General features: G+C 41.3%; 2 protein-coding genes across 2 annotated transcripts in view; both read right to left on the bottom strand.

Annotated features, from left to right (window-relative positions):
- Nucleotides 1–876: 876 nt before the first annotated feature.
- On the bottom strand, nucleotides 877–16,081 carry cass4 (Cas scaffold protein family member 4). Its single transcript, XM_050038976.1, has 7 exons — nucleotides 15,912–16,081; nucleotides 5,462–5,884; nucleotides 4,713–4,793; nucleotides 4,472–4,588; nucleotides 3,061–4,353; nucleotides 2,885–2,968; nucleotides 877–2,676 (listed from the first exon to the last, which is right to left on the bottom strand). Exons 1-7 carry the CDS (start codon nucleotides 15,912–15,914, stop codon nucleotides 2,260–2,262), a joined length of 2,418 nt encoding a protein of 805 aa, XP_049894933.1. The 5' UTR covers nucleotides 15,915–16,081; the 3' UTR covers nucleotides 877–2,259.
- A 1,679-nt stretch (nucleotides 16,082–17,760) lies between these two features.
- cstf1 (cleavage stimulation factor, 3' pre-RNA, subunit 1) overlaps nucleotides 17,761–26,233 on the bottom strand; it is an 11,686-nt gene continuing 3,213 nt past the window's right edge. The window contains exon 6 of the mRNA XM_050038940.1: nucleotides 17,761–18,460. Within this exon, the coding sequence (XP_049894897.1) occupies nucleotides 18,201–18,460 (260 nt within the window). The 3' untranslated portion in view covers nucleotides 17,761–18,200. The remainder of the gene's footprint in view (nucleotides 18,461–26,233) is intronic.

Below are 26,233 nucleotides of genomic sequence, written 5' to 3'. Positions count from 1 at the left end.
TGCAGCAGTCTGTCAGTGACTGACTTCTCCTTTTCTTTTTTTTTGCAAACTTTGTTTTTCTCAACATCACAGCTAGTAAAGTGATCTAACGGAGACACAGAGCTACTTACCTTTAATTAAGGAAGCACACTCAAGCCTCAACAGAGAGCCCAACCTACTGAAGCGTGTATCCTGCTTACTTACATCTAACAAAACCTTTTCTGACTCTCATACTCATTGTTTGTCACCCCTTCCCTTCAAATACTCAATCACATGTCTATGACTTTTAGGATGAGGTAATGGGGGCCAGACATCAACACATAAAGTGCACAGCAGAGGGCATACACTCACATCCTCTGCTTAAGATACATTTACAGAGTGACTGACCTTTGCCTCATTTAATTAATTTGGACATTCCTGTATATCTTATTGATATAAAGCTCCAATAAAATGCTTTTTACAGCACCTTACTATCGCATGCTGTTAAGTTTTAGGATCCTTTCATTAATCTTTTAGGGGGCATTGGGGCAAAATGAGCTGCTGGGCCTGTATTTGACCCCTTGTTCCTCCCCTTCTCTGTGCATTGTGTTCAGTATTCCTATGCTGGAATATTGCATGCCTTCAGGATTATTTTTTATGACGAGACTTAATTTTTGAAGAGTGCAATCTGTGGATATATCACAACTTCATACTACTAGCAGTCTAAAGGTAAATGGCCACATAGTGCTGGTATGCCATGACTGATGTAAAAAGGTGAACTGTAGACAAAACTGTATAGGCTACAGTAGAGCAGTAATACTCAACTAGTGGCCTGTGGGCCAAATCTGGCCAGGGACAGGGTGCCATGTGGCCCTCCAGCCATTTTCTAATTCACAATAAAAATAGGTTGATGCACAATTAGAATTTTATTTGCACTTTTAATATGAATAAGGTGCCAGGTTGCATAAAAAGCATCAAAATAGAGCTTGTTGGCTCCCCCTGACCCATAACAGAGGTCCGTGCTAAGCCCTGAATGTCCCCAAAACCTAGAAACGCCCTTGCGTAAACCTGACCTGCACGGGCCTTCTGCAACAGGCCCTTTGCCGCCTGTCATTTTGCAGAAGTGGCCCCTGGGCAAAGCAATTTGAGTATCTCTGCAGTAGAGGGTTAAGCAAGACACTGAAGCTCCACAAACCAATGGGTTCCTGTTCTGTAATGACACTGACCTCTGACCTTCCCTGAGAGGTGGTACAGTGGAAAAGATTATTTCTGCTGCGATTAGTATTAACGTATCACACATTTAAATTTCAGTTATTTGCACTTTCATAAAATTGAGGAACTCCCAAGAGACAAAAAAAAATAAAATAAGAACAGACAAAATTGAAGCAGCAGAGGCCAAGATATCCTGACCTTGAGTCCGTAGTATGGGTTAAGATACAAAAAACACACACTGAAACGGGTCCTACATTTCCCATAATGCAACTAACAGCATCTTTTAAACCCTCAGTGCCTCAATGCCATGTCTTTCCAACTTTACACACCCAATTTGTGATGCAGGCTTTCTATTACAACTTTGTAGACTCCAGTCTCAAGCTGAGATAACCATGATACCATAATCAGATGAACTGAGCAGTATTCTCCAGTACTCTAGTAAAGTGACCTTTCTGTGTGAAATGCTCTTTAATGAAATGGCTATGTAAATATCCTTTCTACAGAGGTCACTAACATTTATGTATGCTTCAGACAGACATCAACATAATCTGAGTTTTCAGTTTTTAATTGCTGTTTGGGAATGCATTACACATTTTTTAGAATATTTACATAGATATTCATAAAAAGTAGACTATCAAACTACTACCCTGGAGAGTATATCTCTTACATAATAAAGTAATAAAATACATAAAACATCCACTTACCAAACAATATTAGGAGAATATAACATTGTTGTAAATTATATAAAACAAATTATTTTATACTTCATATTTTAATTGCATTTTAATATTGACTTGAGTATCCTAAATGTGCAATTTACTTTGGAACTCCACAATGGTGAAGTTTATTATTCTAGTACAAATAAGACTTCAATCTTTCTGCTCATCCAAGCGACTTTTTCTAACATTATTAACATTTAAACCAGTACCTGCATTCATTATGATAACAACATTCAGCAGAAAGCAATGATCTTTTTGGCAAGTGAAGCTTGAATGAAGCTGAATATGACATTAATGAAAAAGGAATCTGATGATGAATACACCCATGTCTTGCTGTACAAATAAATCCATATGCTTTATATGTGAGTGCTCAGAGGTCAAGTGATTTCCGAAAGTGCTGTGCTCGTTGGGCCAGTTCCACTGCAAACTCCTCAGCCTCTTGCAGAGCTTGCCTATCTGGGAAGTGCAGCGCTGCCTTCTTGGTGGCCACAGCCAGCTGCTTCAGGAGAGCACACAGGTGGTTGCTCATAGACAGAAGGCTTTGGGTGGACCCTCCAGAGTGGGCCTCCTTGCACAGGGTGTCCACCAGTCTCTGGCCCACCATGATCACCAGCTTGCTTTGTGAGATGAATTTCTCTGGTGGCTGGCCAGCCTGGAGGCTGCCCACAAATCCCCCAATGGCCTTCTGGAGGGCGCCAAAGTAAAGCCGGCAGTGCTCTGACAGGGAGGGTGGGAGATGTTCTTCTGTGCCACTGCTGGACTCAGAGGAGTGACGCTTGTTATCCACCTAAACAGTGGAGAAATAGAACAAAGAAAGGTGAAGATGGACACATAATATGTCTTCCAGACCACAGTGTTTCCTGTCTTTTTCTGACTACGTGGAAAGTCTTGGATGGCAACTTTGTAGATGGATATATAAAAACCAAATTTTCTTAGAGGCAAAGGTGTGCTCATTAAGTAGGAACAAATCCCTTATGTTAATGGGAGTTACTTACATGTGCCTTCTTAGAGACTGATGTGACATTTTCTTTTGGCTCCTTTTGCACTTCCATCCGCTGCCTTTCGAAATCATTCTTAGTCTGAGGAAAAGTAAAAAGCAGATGAATTAATATGCAAGGTACATTATTACATATGCTTTGGGCATTCAGTTACCATAGTGCAAAGCTTTCACCTGTAGCTCTACATAGTCGTTGTCATCCTCAACTAAGTCCTCTCCTTGCTCACTTCCATCAAGACCTCTCTTTGTCTCTGTCTGACCTTTCAGATGGGCTTTGAACAGAAGCTTGCCATTGGCATTGATGATGGACACCAGGCGCTTGATGTCCTCTGGAACAGTTCGTGCCACCATAACAAAGCGCTCAAGTTGGTCAGGTGTCTGGGCCTGCCCAGGGTCCTGAGAGAGTGTGTTGAGGGGCCAGCCAGCCATGTTCAGAGCACTTACTGTTTGTTGTAGGATTACACCTGAGTCTTCTACGATGGACAGCTGTTTATAGAGCCTCGTCTGAAGGTTGGCATCAGTCAAACGGCGGGCATTGCCCTTAACGTCCAGAGCAAAGTTTAGGAAGCACGTCAGAGAACATGCAATCCCCTCAGCTGCTTCTTTGATCTCCTTCAGGTGTTTCTCTAGATGTTCTTTGCTCCTCCAGTGACTGCTGACAAACTCCATGAGACGGGGCACGGCCTTGCAAACAGACTCCTGCAGGTCCAGAAGTTTGCGGCAAGCCTCATCCTGGCTGAGTGTCACTTCTCGCAAAGGCTCAGGAGAGGATGAGCTCAGAGCCAGAGAGTCACAGGAGCTTGTGGAAGAGCTGGAGGCCGTGCTGATTCTTTGACTGTCTGCTGCAGACAAGCGCAGAGTTTTACCTCGTTCCTCGTCATCATGCACCAGTGGCTCCCCGCTTCCAGGAAGGTCCTGGAAAGATGTACAGGCCAGGAAGTTCCTCATTCGCTGCAGACGCACTCTTTTGAGTTCATGAGCTTTGCTCGAGTCGCCTCTGCACTCTAGGGGTATATGATCACTGGAGGGACCACTGAGAACTTGAGAGAGCGGTTCCTCCCAAGGAGGAACCGCATATACCAACTCCTCTGTGTGCCTCTGAGTTGGGGGCTTGTCATAAAGTGGGACCCTTGGCAGCACTTTGGGTGGACTCGGCGTTTCAAGAAAACTAGGCTTTGGTATATCATAAAGCGAGGGACATGGACTGCCTTTTTCAATGGGCCAAGCACGTGCTGGAAGAGTGTCATAGAGTTCTCTGCAAATGGCTTTTGAGGGCATGGTATCATAGGAGCCTTTGGATGGACTTTGTTTCTCAGGACCCACTGGCACATCATAAATCCACTCAGGCTTGCAGGGGTGAGGGAGAGTGCTGTATCCACCCGTCACTTTTTGTTGGGCTTCCAAGGTCGAGGGAACGGGGATGTCATAGTTTGGGTCCTGAGGCAAAGGTGGTGGAACTGCATACACCTGTGCACAAGAACAGAGTTGTTAATATCAGAGTTATGCAAAAAGCCTTTAGACTACATTTAAAAGTCACATCAAAGGTTCCTTGCTTTTTAAATCCCTCTAAATGTCTGAAACTTACGTAAGTGTCTCCTGGACTGCTACACCTTAAACCCTCCGGAGAGTCAAATCTTTTTTCCAGTTCGGAAATTGGAATCAGCGAGTTTTTTCGTGGCACTTGTCTTGGAGTCGTTGATGCCTGCAAATTGAACATCACAGTAACAGCAAAGACATCAGATTAGTACCTACTGAAGTGGCAGGATATCTACAAATACTCCACTCACTACATTCAGTGTACTTCGTGTATATTTTCAGGAGCTTACAGTGTAAAGAGAACCTCGTCTTGCTTGGATCGGGACATCGTAAACTTCCTTTTTTGGACTGGACACCGTGCTGAATGAAGGCTGCAGACAAGATAAATAGACTGTAATATCAGGGTTGACTAGTTAACACTTGCATTGCTTTGATCAAAGCTGCATCTACCTCATTGACCTCTGCATCAACACATTTATGGGGACAGTGTTTGCTCTGAAGCCTGTTGAGGTTGCTGAAGAACCCTATTATGCAAGCACTCTGCCAATTAACGCAGCTCTCTAATAGAAACCATGCTACTCATTGAATGTTAGGTGGCTACTGCAGAGGGGAACAGGACGCCCCTGGAGCAGGAGAGGAAATGGTGAACATGTGGGTTTATTTCACCCCACCTTCTGCCGCACAGGCACCCGTACAGACACTTCTATCTTTCTGGGGTCCCTGGCGGCATTAGCTGCTGTTTGCAGTTAAAAAGTGTCTGAAGTCTGTGTCTGTTGGTCTTTTATAGGCCCATAAAGACCCCGGTGCTGCATGCCTGTCCCATGGAGAGGCCCCTGGTCCCCATCTGTAAGCTCTTTTGCCAGCAGGGGTTTCACAGCATTGCATTTCTGCAGCAGTCTACCTCTCTAATCATGAGGGTGAACACTTCCAAGGAAAAGGACCAACTTTGACCCCAGAGAAATAGACAGACTAACAACTACATTTAGGTTGTTGCTCTTCTCTCCATACATCCAATACTTGTAGAAAAAACACTATGTACCTTGTTTCCCTCGGGTCCTTCTGTGCTGTGCCTTTGTGCTGGCGGGACTGGAATTTTTGAAGCTGATAAAGGAGTATGCGGGACCTTGTAAATCATGTCCATGCGTTCATAAGCCGGGCTGCTGGAGGGTCGGGGCACACTCGGGATCTGGTAGATATTTTGTGCACTGTCATCGGTTACAGAATTAGTTAATTTGGGTTTTTCTGTGTCATGGCTTAATGAGCCCGCAGTGGTTCCAGTTTGTGGTAGAAGTTGCAGTCTGTTTGCAGGGGCCAGACCATGCCGTCCATAAAGAGAACACATCCACCATCCGCTGGTGCCGGCCACATTCTGATCAATCACCATGACGATGTCCCCTTTTCTGAAAGCCAGCTCATCTGCACACTCCGCAGTGTTGTCATACAGAGCCTTCGCAAGTTTGTTCTAAAAAAAATGACAGAGAAAATGGAAATAAGGATTAGGAGGTTAAACATGCCTGTGGGTGGCACATTTTAAATGACAAAAGTAAGATACTAGACACAAAGACAACCTCCATTTTCAGCAGTTCCTTGGTAATTTTCTTAATGGTAATTTGCAAAGTAAAAATCTACATTTAGATGGACGTTTTTACTTGAAACTGAATGTAATGTATTTCTCCTTTTGCTGCCGTAGGCCTATTACACCATTTCCTTTTGCAAAATGTTGCTGCAAGTTACAAGTCTGGGTAGTCATCAGATTCAAAAAGGAACAACTGAACAGTAATTTTCTTAATCACAATTAACATGAATAGTTGTTGCAACGTCATTCTTTCCCGTCTTGTTACAGGAATTGTGAAACAACAACAAAACTAAGTAGTGCTATTTTTGTTCTGAATGTGACATATTCCTTCGCTCAGTATTTTCACTTCCTATTTGGGCTTTCTGCATTGAGGTATATGAAAAACAAATTTCTTCTTCCTCTTGCAAGCAGGCTTGCAAGTATCCTATCTCATCACTCCAAAAATACATTGACTTGCAAATGAAACTGAATTTTCCTCGACATATTTCAAATCTGACTGGTACTTAGCAACTCAAAGAATGATCAGTGATTATTATGCGTAGATACCCTTTGCATGTTTCCCTATGAAGTCGCTGCCACGTGCGAGGGCATTCTTCATTATCATTTGTGCAGCACATAGAAACTGCCCTTCTCTTTTCTCTATGTGCAAATCTAAATCAGACTGGGCTACATGCAATGACCACAAACACCGATGTGTGACAACTACATCCCTTGACCACAAACACTGACGTGTGGCAGCTTCCTTTGTGTCAATGTCATGAGAAACAAGCTGTTAATAATGAAACCTGTCACACCAAAACCACTCGGCAGAGCTGCGTTCACACAGCCAGCAGCATGTGGTTTGACAGATTGTGTAGCTACACAGAGGAAAATTGATCTTTTCAGTTCTCTCGAGAAATATGTGTGTTTAGATGAATGACAAGTGAAAATACTGTGTTGAAAGTGTGTAATTATGTTGACCTTTTCATGTTTGGTAAAATCTACCCACGTCCTGTCAGTCTACAAAATTGTGACTAACAGAGGTGCAACATTAAAGCCATCTGACAGTTTAATGCAATGCACAGCACAGGTTTCGACCCTGGTAAACTCAAGATATTTGTGTTAAAACTGGAATGCAAACAAACTGTGACTGTGGAATTTGGGCCATTGAGAGGATGTGCTGTCTCGGTAATTCTTTGTGGTGCTGAACTAAAATTCATATAGTTCCAACATTTCATACCTAAAGGTGAAAAGGTAGCACACATTCAAATCCTCAGGACTAATCTAATAATTTCCAATTCATTCAAACAATTTATATCAAACAAACATGCTCAGGTAGGGATAGCTAGGAAATGTTAGGATGCTAACATAGTGAACATCAGTAGAACTTTCTTTCACTTGAGTAAAATTAGCAGTGCCAATGATGTAAAAACACTCCATTACAAGCAAAAGTCCTGCATTCAATAGTATTATCAGTGAAATGTACTTAAGTATAAAATAAAATTACCCATTTTGCTCAATGGCCTGTTATATATTGTATTATTTGATTATTATTAGTGATACAGTAACAAACAAAATGTTATCGTTGTAGGCCTATGTGTAGTGGAGCTAATTTGACCTACTTTATATACACTTTGGAAGCTTATTGTTAAAGTTACTAATATTAATAACTGTCAAATACATGTAGTGGAGTAAAAGCCACAATATGTCCCTCTTAAACATAGTGCAAGCATGCAGAAGCAAGAAAAGGGAAATACTCAAGTATAGTTCAGGAACCTTGAAATTGTATTTAAGCTCACGGGTAAAGGGACTCGATTACTTTGCAACACAGTGACATGTCTAAAGTGAGATGCAAGTGCAAGACACTGTAGGAATCATGGCAGAGACGGACCTTCGACAAAACAAACACACCCGCACACACACAACACCCTCAGCTGATAAGTGTGTCAGTGTCAGTATGCGTGTGTGTGTGTGTGTGTGTGTGTATATGTGTGTATATGTGTGTGTGCGTCTGCTAGCTCTGGCCTCTCTCTGAGGGTGAATCCTCTGCAACAAAGAGCCCATTCACCATCAGAGCCCAACAAGCTCAGCACCTGTTGGGATGCAGGCCTGTGGAGCACACTGACCGCAGCAGACTATACCACCCCCCAGCACGCACACACACGCACACACACACACACACACACACACACACACACACACACACACACACAAACAAGAAGCCTCAGCAAACTCCCTGCCTAATCCTCTGGGTCATGCTACAGACATGCGAGTGAAATACGTAGGGTCAAATGACAATCAGCAACCGTACCAAGATTTACGTTGTTTTACTTTCTCTTGGATCAGTGTACACTATCCTACAATGACGTAGCAGCTCACTGGTTTTATGAACATCACTATGAACTCCGCCTGTGTAACACTACACTACAGTACTTTTTTTTTTTTCCATCCGTAACACAATCATGTGATCAGGTCATGTGACCTGATTATTGGTGACACTTTGTCCAGATTTTATACCTATTGAATTCAGGTCACTTGTCCCCTGCCTTGTACTGTGTTTACTCGTGTGTCCCTGGTTCTGTGTCTGCGTGTTGATCACTGTGTACAGTAACAAAGTCAGATTCAGCTGTGACTCTTTTGGATTCCTGCACACGCCTGCTTGTGCAGATCAGCCCCTCTGACAGCTGGCCTTCAGCACTTTAACAGCACAGCTGTCACTGCCTCTCCCGTCTCTCCGCTCCATCCTGTTCACAAATTAACATCGGCCTGCCAGACGCAACGCAAGAAATGCTTTTAAAAGTCCAGGATGGAAGCTTCCGTCCAGGCAATCAGTCATCTCAGGGCAAAAAATTACGCTACTTCAGTACAATGCTGGATGTGGAGTGGATCATTGTTTTCATCCCAGTTCTATTTTTAAATCATAGTTATATAATGTCAAAGTGTTTTTACACCAAACACTCAAATAGGGCTGCAACTGCTGATTATTTCCATTATTGATTAATCTGCTCGATCAGTTGTTTAGTCTGAAGAACAAAATGAAAATGTAGAAAATGCTTATATCAGCTTTCCCGATCCCCATGGGGATATCTTCAAATTACGTTTTGTCCAACCAGCACTCCAAAACCCAACGATATTCAATTTACATGATACAACACAGAGAAAATGCACATATTGAAATGCTAGACAATGTCTGCTTGATAAATGAATTAAAGCAGGACTATTTAACTCCATGTATGCTAAATTGTACTGTGACAGTAGCACAGGTGGAGAACAGTTATAAAGTGAGTTAACTGGCTCAGTAACATCTGTAATACAGTAGTATTTACCTAAAGATAGCTAACATTAGCTAACATAAGCTACTGCTAAGACAAGACCAGGTAAAGCTGTAGCGGCAAAATGCTTGAGTGTATCAAACTGAGCACAGTTGTGTTTTACTGCTCATGAATTCAACTTTTCATCTGTAAAAGAAAGAATGTGTTATTTCTACTTTTAGATTCAACTTTCATCCTTGCACTTAAATCAATTGTTGATTATCAAAACTGTGTTTAAGAGACTCACTTAAAGGCATTTTGTCCTCAGTGCATTTATCTTCAAGCTGATAATTTTGTGGTGTTTAAAGGGACAGTTCACCTCAAAATCAAAAATACATATTTTTCCTCTTTCCTGTAGTGGTATTTATCAGTCTAGATTGTTTTGGTGTGAGTTACCAAGTGTTGGCTCTACAGATATCTGCCTTCTCTCCAGTATAACGGAACTAGATGGTACTCAGCTTGTAGTGCTCAAAGCGCCAAAAATTTTTTTTGGAAAACTCAGCAACAATGTGAAATCATGACCCAGTTACTCAAGATAATCCACAGACCTTGTTGTGAGCAATTTTATGTAGGAACTATTTTCTTTCAACTGAACCACACGAGACAAGCTAGCTGACATTATACTTCATCTTGCACTATCATGAGTAAGAGCCTCTTGTCCATAAGTAGATGCCTGCTTCCTTCTCCGCTTCTTCATAAACTGCATAATTCCTCTAATTAGGTAATATTTCTGCAGCCATTGACGTGCATTAATAAAGTATTTTGTAATTTAACAACAGAATGGAAATCCCAGCAACGCTATTGGCTAATTGCAAACTTTTTCCATACGATCAGAGAGCACCTGTAGTGACAGTCAACATAATAGGTGCGTCCAGTCCCAGAGAACCACTGTCATAGGAACCAGTCCAGGAAGTGGTTCCCAGTGTGGGAACGACACCGTCTTGGTTCACTCTGACCTTTTGCCCTTTGACGACTTGGTCACGACCCCGGGGTCAGGTCAGCACCTCATCCATTATACATTCAGACACATGCCAGGCCCAGCACAACACCCACGGTGGCGGTGAGCAAATCGACTAAAAGTTCACTCAAATTTAGAAGAATGTTCATTTTCCCAGACAGAATGGCGGGAGCAGGGTGTTCAAGATGAGGCAGAGCACATAGTTGAGATAATTCCTTTTCTTGAATTTGGACAGGAAGTCAGCCTGTAAATATGACATATTAGACTTTCCCACAGTATCTTAGATCCAGAGACGGGGGCAGGGGGAGAGATGAGGAGGAGAGACTGGGACAGACAGACAAACAGAAGGAGAAACACTGGGAGACAGATCTGCTATCCCTGTAAATTATTTTCTGACATGTTGGGAATTCGTTCCTGGTCGATCAATTTTATCATCTCAAATGATCCTCAGATGTGCTCCATGGAAAATCACCTCTATCATCTCACTCTCCAACCCAGACAAATCCAAGAGGAGGCTGTGGAGACTGATTCAGGCTCCGTGGCAGTGACATTGACTCGCTACAGCTGCCCTGGTATTTCCTGTATGGGGACTGGTGAGAACTATGTCAAAATCTCATAAACAAACGCACACACACACTTGATGAAAACTTCCTAGGACCATTTAGTGGACATTCCACGTAAACAGCTAATCTTCTTATGACAATATAAGACTAAACAAACTGTAACTAGGCTTAATATGTTTCAAAAGTAAGTAAAAAGGTCTATTAGGGATGGGTAAAGGGATATAATCTCCAATAGATTATTTAGTTCTTTTTTTGGAAGCAGAGATTCTCAAGATTTACTTTATTCCCATCAGTTTATGGACTGTTAATGTTAAAATTAGTAAGTCAGTTTGACTTAAAGCAACAAAACACTATTCGTTTCTTTTAAACACTCTGTGGTTCATCTGCTACAGCTTCACATAGTCTGGTATGACCTGTAGCTTATAGTAGCTAATGTTAGCTAATGTTAGCAAACTTTAATGGTCCAGTGTGTAGGATTTAAGGGCATTTGTTCGCACAAATAGTGTGTAATATTCATTCCTATGTTTTCATTAGTTTATAATCACCTGAAAACAAGAATTGTTGTGTTTTCGTTACCTTAGAATGAGCACTTTATATATACATACAGTGTGGGTCCTCTCCCATAGAGTCGGCCATATTGTTTCTACAGTAAAAAAATGGCTCTACATAGGGACATTTCCGCTTTTGTATCGGCCACCATAGTTCTCCAACACGCTTGGCACGCAGAAGAAGTTTCAGTTCTACAACCTCACCACTAGATGCCACTATATTCTACACACTGGACCTTTAATTTATAGCTGAACAAATGAAATTCATAACTCGTTTCTCCCTTATGCTGCAGTTTTACTCTATTTAATATGTGAGAGATAAACATTTTAATGCTCTTATGGAAAAGTAAAACAAGAATTTAACAATTTAACACTTGCTTTAACATATGAACAAATGAAGACAGTGAGATGTGGTTTAAATCTTCCGAAGCTAATATGTGAACCTTTGAGCTTTTGCATGCTAGCATTTAAGTTTTAGCTATACTGCATTATTTGAGTGACTCATAATTACAGCTGCAGAGTTCAGTAATAGTGATAATGAAAACAATGGAAAACAGAAATGGAACTACTTTCAACAAACAGCGTAGGAGATTACTGGTTCAGTTTTTTTTATAAGATTTTAGAGAAGTATGAAAAATGGCAACAAATAGATCATTCATTTCAATGTTTGATTACAAGTACAGGTTTGAGTCCTATCTTGTCAAACTCTATCTAACACCAAACAGAATAAGAAGAAACACTGTAGGATGGACTGTAGTGAGCAGGAAGTTCCTGCTCTGTGGCAGGAACTTATCTCACCGCTCACATTCTGGTTTTATTTATACTCACACTTCCTCAGTCTCATCTTCTGCCTTGTGTCACAGTGAATATGTTCACTGTGTGGTCACTTTGATGCTTTACTTGTAGCTTATACTGTTACTGGGTAAAGGAGCATGTTGGGTGGTTGACTTTTAACCAATGCTTTGTTAGAGTGCAGATCATTGTTGGATCTTTCTCCCTGCACAGACACAAACAGTATCTTTACCTACTGGGAATTTAACGGGGCTTGAGTAAACATTTGAAGATGAATCTTTCTTTTTGAGACAATACTACAAAACATTAAACATATTGGGGAAATGTGGCATTTCCTTCATGCATTTACACTGCTTTTAACATTGTGTGTAGCATGGTCAGGTTTGCAGGAAATCTGATGGATCACTTAAAGTTTCACTGTGGAATTTTTGACCAACATTAGTGCTATGGAGCAATGATATCTCTGCAAACAGTGAACAAAAAACGTAGTTTCCAACCCTAAAAATAGAGATTGTTTTATAGCAACTAACACCATGTTTTAAGTGGCAGCACTACTTTTGCAACATAAAGCAATAGGCTATATATGGGATATTTGGTGTGTGGATCACTGGCACCAATGATACACCACCAGGTACACACAAACTGCCATGCTTTAGTTTGCCGCTTGTGACTCATTTGGAGTTATGTTTTTGGCCACCTGAAAAATTCAATGCATCTTTCACACACAGTTCCCATAAATTACTGGGATAACAATTCAGGCACTGCCAGGGATTTTCACTATTCAGACATGCTCTACATTTAGGAACATTTCCATCTTGCACCGTTTCATACGTGCCATGGCGATGCTGGAATAGATGGGGCAAGGGGCAGTCTAGCACATGGTGGTAATGCACGTCTGTTATTACTTTCAGGAACATGGTGGACAAGGAGCCGTTTTTGTCCCGTGCTAATGGTCTTGTAATGTATTTAATATCCCACGAAAGCATTGGCGTAAATGGTAAACAGTTAACAAGTTGCGAATTCAAATACGTCATCAGCGGAGTCTGGTGATCGGTTCACTTGCTTCGTCTGACAGCATTTTTCGTCAGTCGGACATCATCCTTTACATGCTTGTCCCTGCAATGTTACTGCTTTCATTCACAAAACCGCCATACCGACGTTTTTTCCTGAAATGTAACTGAATCTTGAGGTGGGAAACTGGTGGTACAGATTTCCCTGCATATCGATCTCTGCTTCCATTCATTCGTGACCCCATGCAGGAAATGTTCCTGAACATGTCGGGGATAGACTTCATGTGTGAAAAGGGCTGTTCACTCTTCGTTTAGCTCTGTTTTTGGTCTCCACCAACTCCTGAGAAAAATATTTAGCTGTTTAACTGCTAAATGTTCCACTTTTTCACCTGTTCGTCAGTCTGCTGTTTGTTGCTGAGCTAAAAGTGCACAGTGGGTTTACTAGATTTTTAGTTGTCAGAGCACCTTTAAAAAGCGGATTGACAGGGGTTTCAGGCCTGTTTTTTTATCTAAACCTCCCACTAAAACCAAACATGACATTCAGAGAAATGGTTGTGGAAAGCCCCAGTTGTTTTGCAAGCCATTATTGTGCAATATTTATTCATCCATATATTATTTCCCTAGAAATCCAAGTCTTTATTGACTCGCTTAATTTTGTTTTCATACTCTGGCAAGTGTATTCAGGAGCCTATAGCCCAGTTGGCACATATCCTCACAGAATGGACGATGGGGGCCTCTCATGTCTGAGGTAGCTGAATAATCCCCAGCAGCTCAACACACAGACAGCGGCTGGATAACATACAGCACAGATGGAGAATTAAACTTATTTGAACTTCCCTGAGTGGGATACGAAGAGGATGCTGCCACCTCTCCATGCCAGCCTCCCGCTGCTTAAGCCCTCATGACTGACTCCTGCTCTCAGATGACAAAAACAGACAGACAGCTACGCAGCACACGAGGCATCCCAAAATAGCTCTCAGTGAACTAAACAAAAATAAATTCCAGCACCAAATACCCTTATAGAACGGAAACGAGATTGCTTAAACTGACTGTTAGTCACTGGCCGAACCAGTCATTTTTCTTAAAGACGCGATGAATAAGATGAGCTCAGTTGCATATTTGCTTTGTATGGGAAAATGTCAGGATGATGCATATCCTCTCCCTCGACTGTGAGTTACAGATAGGACCTGAGAAGATTATGCTTTGCCTTTACATCAATCACGTGGAGGCTTTTTAAACATTTACAACCTAAAGACCCCCAAACCAAATAATAACTGGGCTGGTAGGCCCCAGTCAAGTGTAACTGCTGCTGTGCAGTTATTCTCTACTTTTAACCAGCAAATAAAATCAAAACTAGTCTAAGCAAAGATGTGGATAAATTGTGGGAGAGGAGGCAGACATTCTCTGATTCTCTTGAGCTAAATGTAATGTTTTCTCCATCTGCTGCTGGCTACCTTGCAGTCCCATTTAGTTACTCTGGGGGTCCTTTAATAAACACTGACATGTGGAGACAAAGTGCTGCAAATGCATGCACTGATCATTTCTTGGTCAAGCTGCAAAGAGCATCAGAAAACAAGTCTACCAATGATAAGCAGTCAAACTTAAAGGTCCAGTGTGTAAAATTTAGGGGGTTATATTGCCAGAAAATGAATATAATAAGTATGTTTTCTTGGTGTATTATCAACAGAAAATAAGAAATATTGTGTTTTTGTCACCTCGGAGTGATCTGTTTATTTTGGAGCGGGTCCTTGTCTGCGGAGATCGCCATGTTTCACCACCATGTTTTTACAGCAATCCAGAACAGGCAAACCAAACACTGGTTCTAGATGTTGCATTTTTGCGTCAGAAAAAGATAGATTTTTTTTACATGAAACAGCTTCATTCCATGTTTTTTATCAATTTTAATAACCTGGTCCATTTGTTTTTGAGAGGAAAAAACCTCTGCGGATGATTTAGCTCCTGGTAAAAACCTCCTGAACAATGAACACTGACATAATTCTAACCAGGAGAAGTTTCAGCTGGTTGCAATCTGCTGTCCTCACCGCTTGATACCACTAAATCCCTCTAAATCCTACACACTGGCCCTTTAAAACCCGACACCAATTTTGGCAACATCCAGGCAAATAAGTGAGAGTCCAGCTGAGTTAAAGAGGCATCAAGCTGGACGGAGAATGTGAGGTTTCAACGACAGACGAGTAAGGGAACCAAACCAGCCACAAAAGGTTCACTCAACAGATCCCTCAAACAAAAAGTACACGCAGAGCACAGCAACACGTGTACGAGGTTTAGGAGCTCAGAAACTAACATGCAGGCAGTTTGATCAGCTGTTGTAAGGATGTAACAGTGACACATTTATTAGGTTTTATCATTTGTAAATGATGCACAGATTCACATGTAACGCCCCAATTATCTATTTCTGAGCAGCCTGAGTTGATCATCTCACTTCTAAAGGCTTGTGTGTTAATGAGGCTCATAAAGTTTCACTCTCAGCTCTGTCAGGATCTCTCAGGTTTCAGCCTACAGTGGAGCAGGTCAGTGAGGCTGTGTGTAGAAATAGGCGGTAGCTGACACCGCAAGTTTAAGTGAAATCCAAGCAGGTGGTCTAAAGGGACATTCCTTTGGACGGGCAACAGTACACAACAGAGCGGATACATCACAGTATACATCCAAAACTGAGATTATAAATCATTCAGGAATAAACATTAAATTGAGACTAAAGTGTAACTATGTCAAAGGCAGCTGCAGCACTCACCATGTTTGTTAAAGCAGTTGTGTCCACACAGAGAAATAAGTCCGTCCACAGAGAGTCAGTTTTTCAGTGAACCATCTCATCCATGAGTGTGTGTGTGTGTAAACTGTTGGGGATTTACTCCTGTCTGCGTCTCAAGCATATTGTCTGAGCTGTCACTGAGAGCCACACTGTTGTACACCCTGGGCGGAGTAACAGAGTACCATGTCATTGACAAAGCTGCTTTCCTGCAGCCCCATTGGCTGGAGACACCTCCTCTGTGCAGCTGCTCCAGCCCACCACTTTTTTCTTTTTGTTTTTTTCACTCAGCTTCATGTCACTCTATGCTTTTACCCCCCCCATCTTACCAATAAAGCAGAAGTGCATCACTTGTCACTGGTTTACTTTTCCAGCTCACTGAGGGAATTTTTGTCGTCTCGAATTATTTTTGCTTCCTCTTTTTTTATAAGTCTGACAAATTCCTCCATATGCGTAACAGATTTATAAGGCAGGTTGGGGGGTTGGGGGGGGGGTCAGTTTGTTTGAAGCAGAAATTCTTGTGGCCTTACTCGTTGTTGTCGGGACAACACAGACAGCAGCGTCTGGGAGAGCTGGGTGGGGGGTTGGGGAATGCAGACGAGTGATGGGGGCACGGTGACCTTCTGCTGTCAGGGTGCAGGCTGGAGTAGAGGAGGAAATCAGGAGCTTTGATATGTTTTCTGTTGTTTTTCTTTCATTGTTCTGATTTTTTAAGGGTGTCACTAAATGCAACAAGGTATTTTAAAGGGCAACACCACCTAAATTAAGAATTCCAATATGTCGTTTTCATGGCCGAGGAAACTTGAGTCAATATTTGTGAAGATGAGCTACTCGCTCTAAAAGACAGAAACCAGAGAAGTCTCAAACTTGTGATGTCATCAAGCATTCATGTATTTCTGTTGTCAAATTCAGCCATATCTGTAACGTTTAGATGTGCTTATTATATGTACAGTTGCTTTGCGAGCACCTTTAAAAACTAAATCTACTGACACATAAGCTGAACAATGTACTGCAATGATAAAATGTATTTTAGCCACCTAAATAAAAAATTAAGTGTACGCTGTATTTTCTCTGCTTTACATTACACACTTACCAATCAAGGCAGCACCTGACCAGCAACTCCCGTGTTCTGCAAAGTAAAATGACCGTTTTTGTCAGTTGTGGCTGGTGGCTTTGAGATATCGACTTTAATTCCCTGTCAGAAAGGGCTGTCTGATACCAAGGTAAAACATCATCTAAAATCTTCTGAAAATAGTGTACACTTAGACCATTTATGTTTATGCACGGGGTGCTGGGGTTTTCTACACTACAAGTAATGAAAACAAACACTGTGATTCGATCTATACTTAGGACGTTCCCCTGGACACTCTCTGTGTCATCTATAACATCTTTCAGTTCAATTCAGTTTATCAATGTTGCATCTCCAGAGTTTACACTTGATGACATCATACATTTGAGTTTTATCACTCTAGCATTTGGATCTAGAATTTAGTTGTTCATGTTTACTAATATTTTTGGACTGTCTTAGACCATAGGAATAGCATGTATGTATTTTGAAAATAGCTGTAGTTCCCTTTTAAAACATTTAAAGTTTGGGCTTCTTCTATGTTAATGAATTAAGCCACAGACAGGACTAAGTAAATGTATTTCTACAATGACTGTTGCGTCTGTGTGTGTGCGTGTGTTGTTGCATATCATTGCCCATTTGTGCTCCCTGCAGATTGCTAACTTTCTGCTGCAACAACTGTGGTCTTAAAATATCAACAGGATATTACCATAACTGTGGTTATGAGTTCTGAAGGGGACTTTTAGCCAACAAATTCACAGAAGACACTTGTTTCTTTTAACTTTTTAATAAAAATCTGAATTACAACAAAGGACGTAGACAAAATATAAAAGTGGAAAATCCAACAAAACAACTCTGTTGTTATTAATGACATATAACTGAGGAATATGAGGCATGAGAAGAGTTGAGGTTTCCAAACAGTAAAAGGATTTTTAAGTCAGACTTTAATTAAAACGAGTTGTTGTCAAACGGAGAAAACATCTACGGAAATACTGCTTTACTCTGAAGATGGTGCAATGACAACTCCTTTTCGTAAGTACTGTCCCATCAGTTCCATTGCAGGTTCAACGAAATAAAAATGACGGACACTACAGATCACAAAACAGCGATGAGTTCACTGAAAACAACTGAGCCCAGCATCCTGTGTATTCTCAGAAAGAGGAGATGAAGTGAAGCTGGAGAGTAGAAACATGGCGGCTGGATGTGTTTCAGTCTGTGGTGGTGCGGCGGTACCAGAAGCGGGCCCTGAAGTCGTCGCTGCAGGTCATGAAGCCGGGGTTGGTGGGTGAGTGGACGATGCAGCGGACGATGTTGTTGTGTCCCAGAGACAGCAGGTTTTTCCTCTCGGCCGTGCGCGAGTCCCAGCAGCACAGGCTGATGGTGCGCTCGTCTGGCAGCAGCACGTAATCCTCCGTGTGGTTGAAAACACCCTGTGTGCGGTGCATCTGACGGCCGCTCAGCCCCGCACCTGTAACAGACAGGACGGACGTGTCAGTAGGAGGGTTCGCTTGACCACCACCACACTATTAAAATCAGACATTTTAGTGGATGACTGTTTTTGTTGCCTGTGTTCTAAGCTTGTCGGGTCAAAGACAACTCAAGACTGTAATTGCTACCAAAGGTACTGGTACAAGGTACTTGTTTCTGTGTGATATGTCACCTTGTAATACATTTGCAAACATTTCTAAAATTCTTTTTTAGTGTTGTCATTTGTCATATTGAGTGTAGATTAATGAGGAGAAAAATGAAGCACAAGACTGCAACATGACCAAATGTAAAAAAATAAATAAATAAATAAAAAAGTGTAGGGTCTGAATATTTCCTTAAAGCACCATAGATACAGATAAAAGTCAACGAAGCCAAACCCAAAGTGACAACTCCGGCTGGGTGATGTGGAGAAATTTAAATATGACAATATTTTTAACTAAATGCCTCGACATTGAGAAGATATTGTGGGGTTGACCATTGGTGCGTTCACAAATATTTACACAGTGAGTTTTTGGATAAATAATCATCAGTAATGTGGATACAATAACTAAGTGCATAAAGGCAAATAAAAGAACAGCTAGAATAGTCTGGTAAATGACATCACTTTACTGTAGTGCAGCCTGTAAAACCAGGAAAAGACAACATTTGCGATTAGTCCAAAATCTAAGATACCTAGTCTCATATGACGATATTAATATATTATCAATATACTGCCCAGACCTAGTGTAGGTTAATTTGTTTCACTGCTCAGCTTTAAATTATGTAATTACTGGAACAGATAAAAGGACTGTTGAGGAAATGCCAGCTGGGGGTGTGAGTACAGATGAGGAAGTGCTCACAGACAAACAAGATGCCATGTCTGTCGTGTGGGCTCACTTTGGCTACACTACAGAATAAAAAGAAACTAAATGTTAATGGTGTCCGAAAATAGCTCTGGCTTCAAAGGAAACATCATATGAAACAAAACTGTGTTCATACAGCATGACAAGTGGCCAAGAAATGATACAAATGGAAAACTGCACCTGCACTGTACTTGATCAGTTCACTTTTCAGACACAGCAGCTCACCACACAAGCTGCAAATGAATTTCAATACATGCAAGAAAATATCCCACAGATTGAATGAGATATCAGAGCCAATACAATTGTTATTTAAATGTACATTGCATATTTTTAAAAGTTTGAAGGGATGTGACATAGGTGAAATAGATGTTTTTCAGACTCATAATATTACTATAATAAAAGATGTCTACTGTGAGGATGGAGAGTGAAAAATGCTTAGTCATATTTTGCCTTTTTTGCATTTGTGCAGGAAAAAAGTAAATCACCCATTAGATTTTTATACTAATCACAGTGTTATTTTTAAAGGTCAGAAACAACGGATATTTATGACCTACACCACCTCATGTGCATGAAGCGATGCAACAACAAATTTAACACCTCAGCCAACACCTACGGATAGCTGCTGACTACAGTAAAACAGAAGTGTATACATCTGGCTGAGGGTTACTAACCAACACACACTGCAGCCGTTAAGTATTAAGACACTGACTTGTCTTTCATTGTTTCCTTGCTCTTTACCTCAGAACAATGAATTGAACTCAACAATTACAACAAGGTTTAGTGCTTGCTTTCAGCTTTATTGAGATACTTCACCCCATGTTACACTGAATTCACAAAGATAACTTTGTTTTTGAACGAGAAATCCAAAACTAAAGAAAATTCTTCCTGAATTGAAGCCATAGGGGGCCATGTTTAACAACAGAAAAACTATATCAAACACCTGCTCATGTGCTCACATAACTTGTTCCCAAACAGACAGCTCTTTCTGACAGGGAGCTGAACTAAAAGTTAAACCTACCTATGCTCTCTTTAAAGCCAGACTCCACTGACAAAAACAGAAATTTTACCTCACTATCAAATTCATCAAGAATTTTCTGTTTTTGGACTCTTCGTTCACTGTGGAGGCATTTTCTCCATGAATTCAGCATAACACAGGGTGAGTGACTGATATACACATGGTTACTTGAGGGGTAAAGTGCTCCTTTAGGGGTAGTTGGTGTTCACATCCATATTGGATGAACAGTGTAGGATCACATCCATTTTGAAAATAAACCCCGATTGCAAAGCAGCAGGACAAAAATCCCTGATATACTGCCCAAGTGTATCACAGTCTTGACTCTTCACGTCAAATACCTGACTTGTGTTTTTCCGATCATGACTTTCAGTTGCTGAAGACCAGACAAAATAAAGTACAAGAGGCCACACGAGACAGAGCATCACCACGGAAGATACCTAATGTCTGTGGGAAACAGGTCCCATGGTGAGGAAACAAAAGCTCACAATAGTTCTAAAGAACCTTCCATCGATCTTGTAACACATTAACAAGGTAACGGTTATATCACTCTGACCTCACTACCATTACATCAAGAGTGTTGCTGCTGGGGCGTTGGTGGCTTAGTGGTAGAGCAGGCGCCCCATGTACAAGGCTGTTGCCACAGCGGCCCGGGTTCGACTCCAGCCTGTGGCCCTTTGCTGCATGTCACTCCCTCTCTCTCTCCCCCTTTCACGCTCATCTGTCCTATCGATTAAAGGCTTAAAAATGCTCCCAAAAAATATCTTTAAAAAAAAAAAAAGAGTGTTGCTGCTTCTGTCATTTCTCTTGTAATTATAATTATAAGAAAGCTTACAGAGCTCGACATACAATGACATAATTGTCTTCTTACCTAAATATTGAGAAAGACACATCCACGCTGTCTTAATTTGCGCAAAGACGTACGGACATGTCATTCCCCATTGCAACAGATATCTGCAAGCACTCAGGTGACGCCATTGGTCACTGAGTTTGGAGGGACTCACAACAATTATGAGATGAGCAACAGCTGAGGCTGCAACACTCTGCATGTTCCTGATGATGTGGTCAGTGTGATGTAACAGTGTAATGCGTTAGAAGATTTATGGTCACGTCCCATTTGAAAATGTCGACACTTTTCCTGCTCCATAAATTATATTCCTGTTCAGCCTGGTGTATGTTAACAGTGGTGAGAGACTTTAACAGTATTACTGAAAGCAAATGTGGGTGACAATGAACCAGTTAATGTACTTAATAATATTTATCTATAATATCAATACATAAAATAATGAAACAAATAAAAGCTACAGTACTAATCACTACATTCTTCACTGCTTAACTTTTAAAAGTCAAAATTAAAGCACTTCTTCATAACTTGCCTAGGGGGCACTGCTGTCCCTTATAGACTTCACCTGCCAGTGAACACCACAAACATCAACCCTTAAACACCTTCACTCCCCTTATTTCTGATTATTCTTGACTCAGCACACTTTGTAGTTACACTAAAACATATTTAAACACTACAAGTGTTTGAATATATTTTTTCTGTTTATATTTCATTCTACTCTGTGTGCATATCTATCATTTATTTTGACTAATATGTACACAGTGTTTTGTTTATGTTGTCTGTTTGGGTTTTATTGTGTATACTGAGCATCGTGGCCACAAATTGTTCTTTTGTGATGAATAAAGCGATTTCTTACCTTAACTGAGACTGTAAAACATTTTTCATAGTCCTTGTACTATGAGCCAATTTTTCAATGTCAAAAACACCAAATTTAGATGGGTGACATTGACCCTGGAACTTAAGTAAACAATAACCAAGTGCAATTTACTATCGTTTGCTGTCCTTTGGAACTGCCCAAAAAGTTACCCTATGTATCTGCTTGTTTTAGGGATGCACGATCCGATATCTGGATCAAATATCGGCCCCGATATTGCAAAATAGATGGATCGGGTACCGGAAAATGCAACCGATACCTGAGGCGATCCTTTCCCTTTAAATCTATTGCGACGCCAGCTACGTCATACGTCATGGAGCGAAGGAGAGAACCTGCTGTGTGGAGGTATTTCACACTATTTCAACTGCTGTTGCACAATTGTTTATTTTTGTTAAAAATAAATAGTTCATCATTGCATTAATCTGTTTCATCTTGTTTCATTTTATCTTAGGAAAGAACTGTGTAGTCATCAAGATGCCTCTAGTCTTTTCTGTTCTACATGTAAAGGTATATAGCTTTTTAGGTCAACCATGGTATTGGATTGGTATCGGTTTATTGGCTGATACTCAAAGCAACAGCATCGAGATCGGTATCGAAACTGAAAAAGCTGGATCGGTGCATCTCGAGCTTGTTTATGTTGTTTGTGTGACAGTAGAGTTGAGTATTTGGGGGGGAAAAAACACAGTTTTTGACTTGATTACTTATAGTCAAACTTATTTTTAATTGATATGCACACTGACTGCCAACTGAATGGAAAATAAACAGCTTTGATACAAAGTGTGTATGATCTTTAAAAATATATCTGTTGGTTTTGCATCAGATCGCAAACCACATACTAAGATGCTCTCTGAATTAGAAGAAAGAGATAGACCATGCTTAAAGTCACAAACAACATGAGGTCAGCTTCTACAAATCGCCCCCCCATTAGCGCTGGGTGATATGTCAAAAACTAGGATCATGATCATTTTTTTCATATTGAACAAAATCAGTATATGTCACAATATATAATGTGATAATGTTGCCGAGTTGAAGAGTATCCTGATAACAGCCCTTTTTAGATAGGAATTGTGCAAATTTGCAGGAAAGCCCAATCAGTCTTTTTTCAGCATTCGCAGTATAAAAACAAAATCGGGGAGTGCAGCCTACTTACTTTTTGTTTATACAGAATGCGCCTTTTTCGGGGCAATGGGGGGCGTGAGCAAGTAACAAAACGTGCAGCGTGTGACGTAAACAGTGACGTGGGAGGGAAGCTGCGGCTGGTCAGTCCTTCGGCAATTCTCTTGTAAGTTGGCCCATTCTTCACCGTCTCCGTCATCTGACGGCTAATGGCCTCTTCGCTTGCGAGGGCAAGGAGGGTGCGCAATTCTTTGTCTTCCCAGTTGCTCATCTTTACTGTGTCTGTCAGGTTTGCGTTTCCCTCTTGCTACTAGCTGCTAGGGTTGTCAAAAGTATCGATACTCTGAAAAGTATCGGTACTCAAACGCTGTATCCGGATACAATACTAATTTACAAAAGTATCGATACTAACAGTGCACGCCACCTCAGCGCCTGTCGGGTGCGCGCGACGGGTCCGACGGACATGCGCTGTGCAGGCACAGAGCCCTCGCTGCAACCCAGCTTGTTGTCGTTGCTGTGCATGCATGCACACATTTCTGTTGCTGTAATATGGCCAGCACAGCTGCAGGAGGATCAGAGCAGCCAGTTTTGGTCAAAAATGATAAAGAAAAAAGCGCTCTTTGGAAATATTTAGTGAAGTGAACACAGCACGCTGCAGACGGCAGGTACAGCCCCTCCCCTCACTAGCAGCCGAGCAGCTGGTGTCGCCAGCATCAAACTAAAATATAACTTCTAACGTTAATGTGGGAGCTAAGCAGAAAACCTTATCAGTCATGCCCGTCTGCAACATTAATAGACAATGTTAGTTTAACAGGACAACACAATTATGTGTGTCTGAAAAGTTATGTTAACTGCAAAGTCACAGATTGAAGCTGAAAAAACGCTTGGTTTCTCCCGTAACCCCTGGTTCTCTGATCACATAGTGAGGTAGAAACAGGAGCATCCTGAGCCTAAACTACCAGCGCTATTTGATCAGCAACGAAAATATGGTGCCAATTCACCAGAAGCACAGAAAATAAACAGGGCTGTAGATAAATACATTTGTATGGACAGATGTTGTTTCTGGTTGTTATTTATTTTGGGGGGATTTTTTGCTGTTATCATTGATGTTACTGTTCTGATCTTTATTTAAAAAAATGACATGCCTCTTAATTTTTTGCTGCTGTATCGAAAATGGTATTGAGTATTGAATATTTTCCTGGGTATCGATATTGAGTTTGAAATTTTAGTATCGTGACAACCCTACTAGCTGCTCGCTAATTCCTGCTATCAGCTGTTTCCTCTTTATCCACCGCCAGTGGGTCGCATGTGCGGCGTCATCAACAGCTCCTCCCACAAGTCTTCAACAGCCCCTCCCGAGGCAGAAAGCCACCTCGTTAAACCAAAAAGGTTCCGCCAATATGTCTACCCTACGAGGCGGAAAAGTGGGCACCTCGGATCAACTCGCCAATCTGGCTCTGTGTGTCTAAACGCTCGCAGCTTGCTGGCAAAACGGCCCAACATTCGCCGAAAATCTGGCAGTGTAAAAGGGGCTAATGACTGAAGCCTGGAGAAACCAGCGTAAACTCAACTTAAAACTTAAAATTTTACCAACATAAAAATAGAATAACATCAAAATTTAACTGTGCATACATGACTTGGTTGAGAATATATTTTGGGATAAAAGAATCTGTTGAATAACATCTAAATGGAAACATTTAACTTTGCAGACATGCTTTATCTGTCTTAGCAAAACAAACCAAGTTAGCTTGCCTTGTCAGTAAATTGTTAAAATAATGGTGTGGCCGCTGGAATGGTACCTAATCAGGTGATGGAAAAGATTAGTTGTATTTCCTGTTTTGGCTGGCACAGACAAATGGCTTATTTTGCAGACCATCTTAATCTGCACTTCTTCCTTTTCAGATATCAAAACCATCTTCATATATTTAGCTTCGTCTTATCTTTATGTCAACAATTTCCTCAGCGTTGGAGGATAATGCGAGTTCACTTTCAGCACATAAGCATAATGAGCTCTGTGGCTATGTAAAACAGAGCAGGTGTAGACTGAACGGACACAACAGGTTACTGTGAGCAGAATGGCTGATTACATCACATTTCTGCAAGTTTGTGTTCTGCTTGTTCAGCAGGTGGTTTCATAAATTGATCATTTATCCCTCCCTTTCATTACATTAATGGATAATAAGCATTATTGTTATTGATTATAGTAAAATACACCGATCAGCCAAAACATTAAAACCACTGACAGGTGAAGTGAATATCTTTGATTATTTTGTTCCAATGCATTGTTCTGCTGGGAAACCTTTGGTTCAGGCATTCATGTGGATACCACCTGACATGTCCCACCCACTCAAACACCGTTGCAGACCAAGTGTGCCCCCTCATGGCAACAGTATTCCCCAATGGCATTGGCCCCCCAGCAGAAAAGGGCAGCATGCCACACTACAAAAACTGTTTAGAAATGGCCTGTGGAGTGTGACAAACAGCTCAAGGTGTTGACGTGGCTTCTAAATTTCCCAGGTCCCAATCTGCTCAAGGATTCTTGTGATATGCCTGAACCCCAGATGTTTCCCCATAAGCCAAGGTGGGGCTTCCTTGGATCTGACTTGGCTCTGACCTGTAGAGGCATGGACACAGGATCTCTGGGAGTGTCCTGCGGTGTCTGGCACCAGTGCGTTGGTGGCAGATCCATTTAGTCCAGTGGCTTGTGAGGTAGGTTAATGACACGTGCCACAGATGCTCATTCAGACTGGGATCTGGGGAATCTGGAGGCCAGGTTGACACTATGAGGTCTTTGTCACATAATTCTCTGTGCGAGATTGTTTTAACCCTTTGGGCCCTAGGCGTTTTTGGGGTATTTTTACTGCCTTTACTTTTAAGCTCATATCACAGTCATTATAAAGACTACATACACATGCTATATCTTGTTTTTTTTCAGGACAATCTGGGCTAACCAGATTTGCCATCATTCCATGTCCTTCTATGTGCCTGTATTTTATATTCATTTTTATATCAATGAAAAAAACAAATCCGTGTGACTAAATTCTTACATTTTTACATGTATCTCA

This window comes from Epinephelus moara, chromosome 24, assembly GCF_006386435.1.
Source record: "Epinephelus moara isolate mb chromosome 24, YSFRI_EMoa_1.0, whole genome shotgun sequence".
In the NCBI taxonomy this organism is placed as follows: Eukaryota; Metazoa; Chordata; class Actinopteri; order Perciformes; family Serranidae; genus Epinephelus; species Epinephelus moara.
The sequence above is the reverse complement of the archived record's forward strand: the minus strand, read 5'-3'. Positions and strand labels throughout refer to the sequence as shown.

Coding starts and splice junctions, on each gene's coding strand:
- cass4 (XM_050038976.1), bottom strand. Junction 4,354..4,471: donor GCAGTCCAGGAGACACTTAC/GTAAGTTTCAGA, acceptor TCTTGTGCACAG/GTGTATGCAGTTCCACCACC. Junction 2,969..3,060: donor ACGACTATGTAGAGCTACAG/GTGAAAGCTTTG, acceptor ACTTTTCCTCAG/ACTAAGAATGATTTCGAAAG.